This window comes from Phalaenopsis equestris, unplaced genomic scaffold (genome assembly GCF_001263595.1).
Source record: "Phalaenopsis equestris unplaced genomic scaffold, ASM126359v1 Scaffold197033, whole genome shotgun sequence".
In the NCBI taxonomy this organism is placed as follows: domain Eukaryota; kingdom Viridiplantae; phylum Streptophyta; class Magnoliopsida; order Asparagales; family Orchidaceae; genus Phalaenopsis; species Phalaenopsis equestris.
In genome coordinates this window covers 1-1,784 of record NW_018216982.1, presented here as the reverse complement: position 1 = coordinate 1,784, position 1,784 = coordinate 1, and the positions used below count along the sequence as shown (strand labels likewise).

Below are 1,784 nucleotides of genomic sequence, written 5' to 3'. Positions count from 1 at the left end.
TACAAGTAATGTGATATTTATGTAAACTTCTAAATTATACTATTACATATCTACCCCTAATTTTTTCCTTTTTATTTTTATAGCACTCAAATTTCTCATCTGAAATTAAAAATATCACTTTTATTAATTTTTAAAATATAAAATTACATTTTTATGCCTAAATAAAAAAAATGATATTAATATAAAGTTTCTTAAAAAAAATTAATTAATTAAAAAACCTAATGATTTACATAATCATCGTCATCTAAACGTCATCTTCTTCTCCTCTGAACAATAGTTTCCCTTCCGTTAAAAAACTTTCATTTTAATGGCTTTTTTCCTACTTATGAGCAGATATACCCATTAATCCCCCCATCCCTGTTCTTCTCTCACTCTCTCTCTCTACAACCCCTTTTCTTGAACTGTAAAAAGCTTCCAAATTGTCACCACCGCAAAGAATTAAGAAGATGATATAAAGAAAATTTTGTATTTGATTTGGAAAAGCGATCTGCTTTCTTTGAAAAATCCATTATTTTGCTTCATATTCCTCTTTCTTCGCTGAAATTCTAGGGTTTTCCTTTCTTTCTGCGTTGAGAGGCGATGGCTGCGGTGGCGGAGAGCGCGATCGGCTCTGAAAACCAGTTGATGCACTGCAACCCGGCGACTTCTGAATCGGAATCGGAGTATCAGAATGATGTGAGGAAGCTGGTCGACCTTCTCTCTAAATTGAATCCATCTGCGAAGGAGTTCGTTCCTTCTTGGAGAAAATCGGATGGCCGATTATCTGCAGACGCGCCGCTCTTCGTCGGTTCGCCGGAGTATTATAACAGTAGAAATGAGTCCAATTATGGGAGTTGTAGTAAGGATTGGAGCAGTGATGGATCGTCCAACAATCAGCCGATGAATCGAAGGGTAGGGTTTAATTTTGATTAATTTTTTTTTAGGGCAAAGAATCTGATTTATGATGCCGTTTGATCCGTGTTTTCTCTGTTCAAATTAGTTTCTTTTGTTCTTTTCTGCTAAGAATTTTACTTAACAGCATCTGATTTGGGTATTGCAGCGTTTTGGGCAGAGGAGGAATGGTTATAATCAGGGGAGGAGGAGGATAAGCGATAGGGTTAGAAGAGCTGAAAGAGAGGAAAGCATAAAGAGAACTGTTTATGTTTCTGATATTGATCAAAATGTGAGAAATCAACGAATGTTCTTCTTCTTCTTTTCATTTTTGGTTTTTTTGCCTTCAAATTTCTTATCTTTGTTGTGAACAGATTACAGAAGAACAGCTTGCTGAATTGTTTTCCTACTGTGGTCAAGTAAGCGCTCGAACTTCAAATGTTTATACAGCTTCTGCAAGATCAAAATTATGTTTTTGTTTAGTTAAGGATCTTTGAGGAGTTTGGTTGTTATGGGCTTTGTGATTTAATTGAGAAATGCTTTTAGGTTTAGCAGGATTTGTTTTGTGAAGCAAAGCATAAGGAACCTATGTTGTCCTAAAGGCATGTTTTCATGTCGATCGCTTGGTTTCACCCATTCTTGTTTGTGTATACTAACTACCCGGCATTACTTGTTCTTGTAAGGTTCATGTTGCTATCATGTGTTAAAAATTTTTCAAGGCATTTACATACAACACAATTCTTTTGTATATAGATATCTTACAAATAAATTTTACTTTTTTACATTTATTCCACTGAAATTTTTTGTATCACATAAAAAATACCACAATTATAACGTTAAAAAAGTGAATACACCTTTTTCATGCATAGGTAAGGTAGTACATATATGTAAAAATTGAAGATTAGGTGTTAGAT

General features: G+C 34.2%; 1 protein-coding gene across 1 annotated transcript; it reads left to right on the top strand.

Annotated features, from left to right (window-relative positions):
* Positions 1-242: 242 nt before the first annotated feature.
* On the top strand, positions 243-1,566 carry LOC110035258 (polyadenylate-binding protein-interacting protein 9-like). Its single transcript, XM_020739489.1, has 3 exons — positions 243-891; positions 1,040-1,162; positions 1,245-1,566. Exons 1-3 carry the CDS (start codon positions 580-582, stop codon positions 1,365-1,367), a joined length of 558 nt encoding a protein of 185 aa, XP_020595148.1. The 5' UTR covers positions 243-579; the 3' UTR covers positions 1,368-1,566.
* Positions 1,567-1,784: the final 218 nt, after the last annotated feature.

Excerpts from the sequence above, each read along its gene's own strand:
- LOC110035258 (XM_020739489.1), top strand. The coding sequence starts at position 580 with ATGGCTGCGGTGGCGGAGAGCGCGATCGGCTCTGAAAACCAGTTGATG. Across the intron at positions 892-1,039 it reads ATCAGCCGATGAATCGAAGG|CGTTTTGGGCAGAGGAGGAA; the intron begins GTAGGGTTTAAT and ends TGGGTATTGCAG. Across the intron at positions 1,163-1,244 it reads TTTCTGATATTGATCAAAAT|ATTACAGAAGAACAGCTTGC; the intron begins GTGAGAAATCAA and ends TGTTGTGAACAG.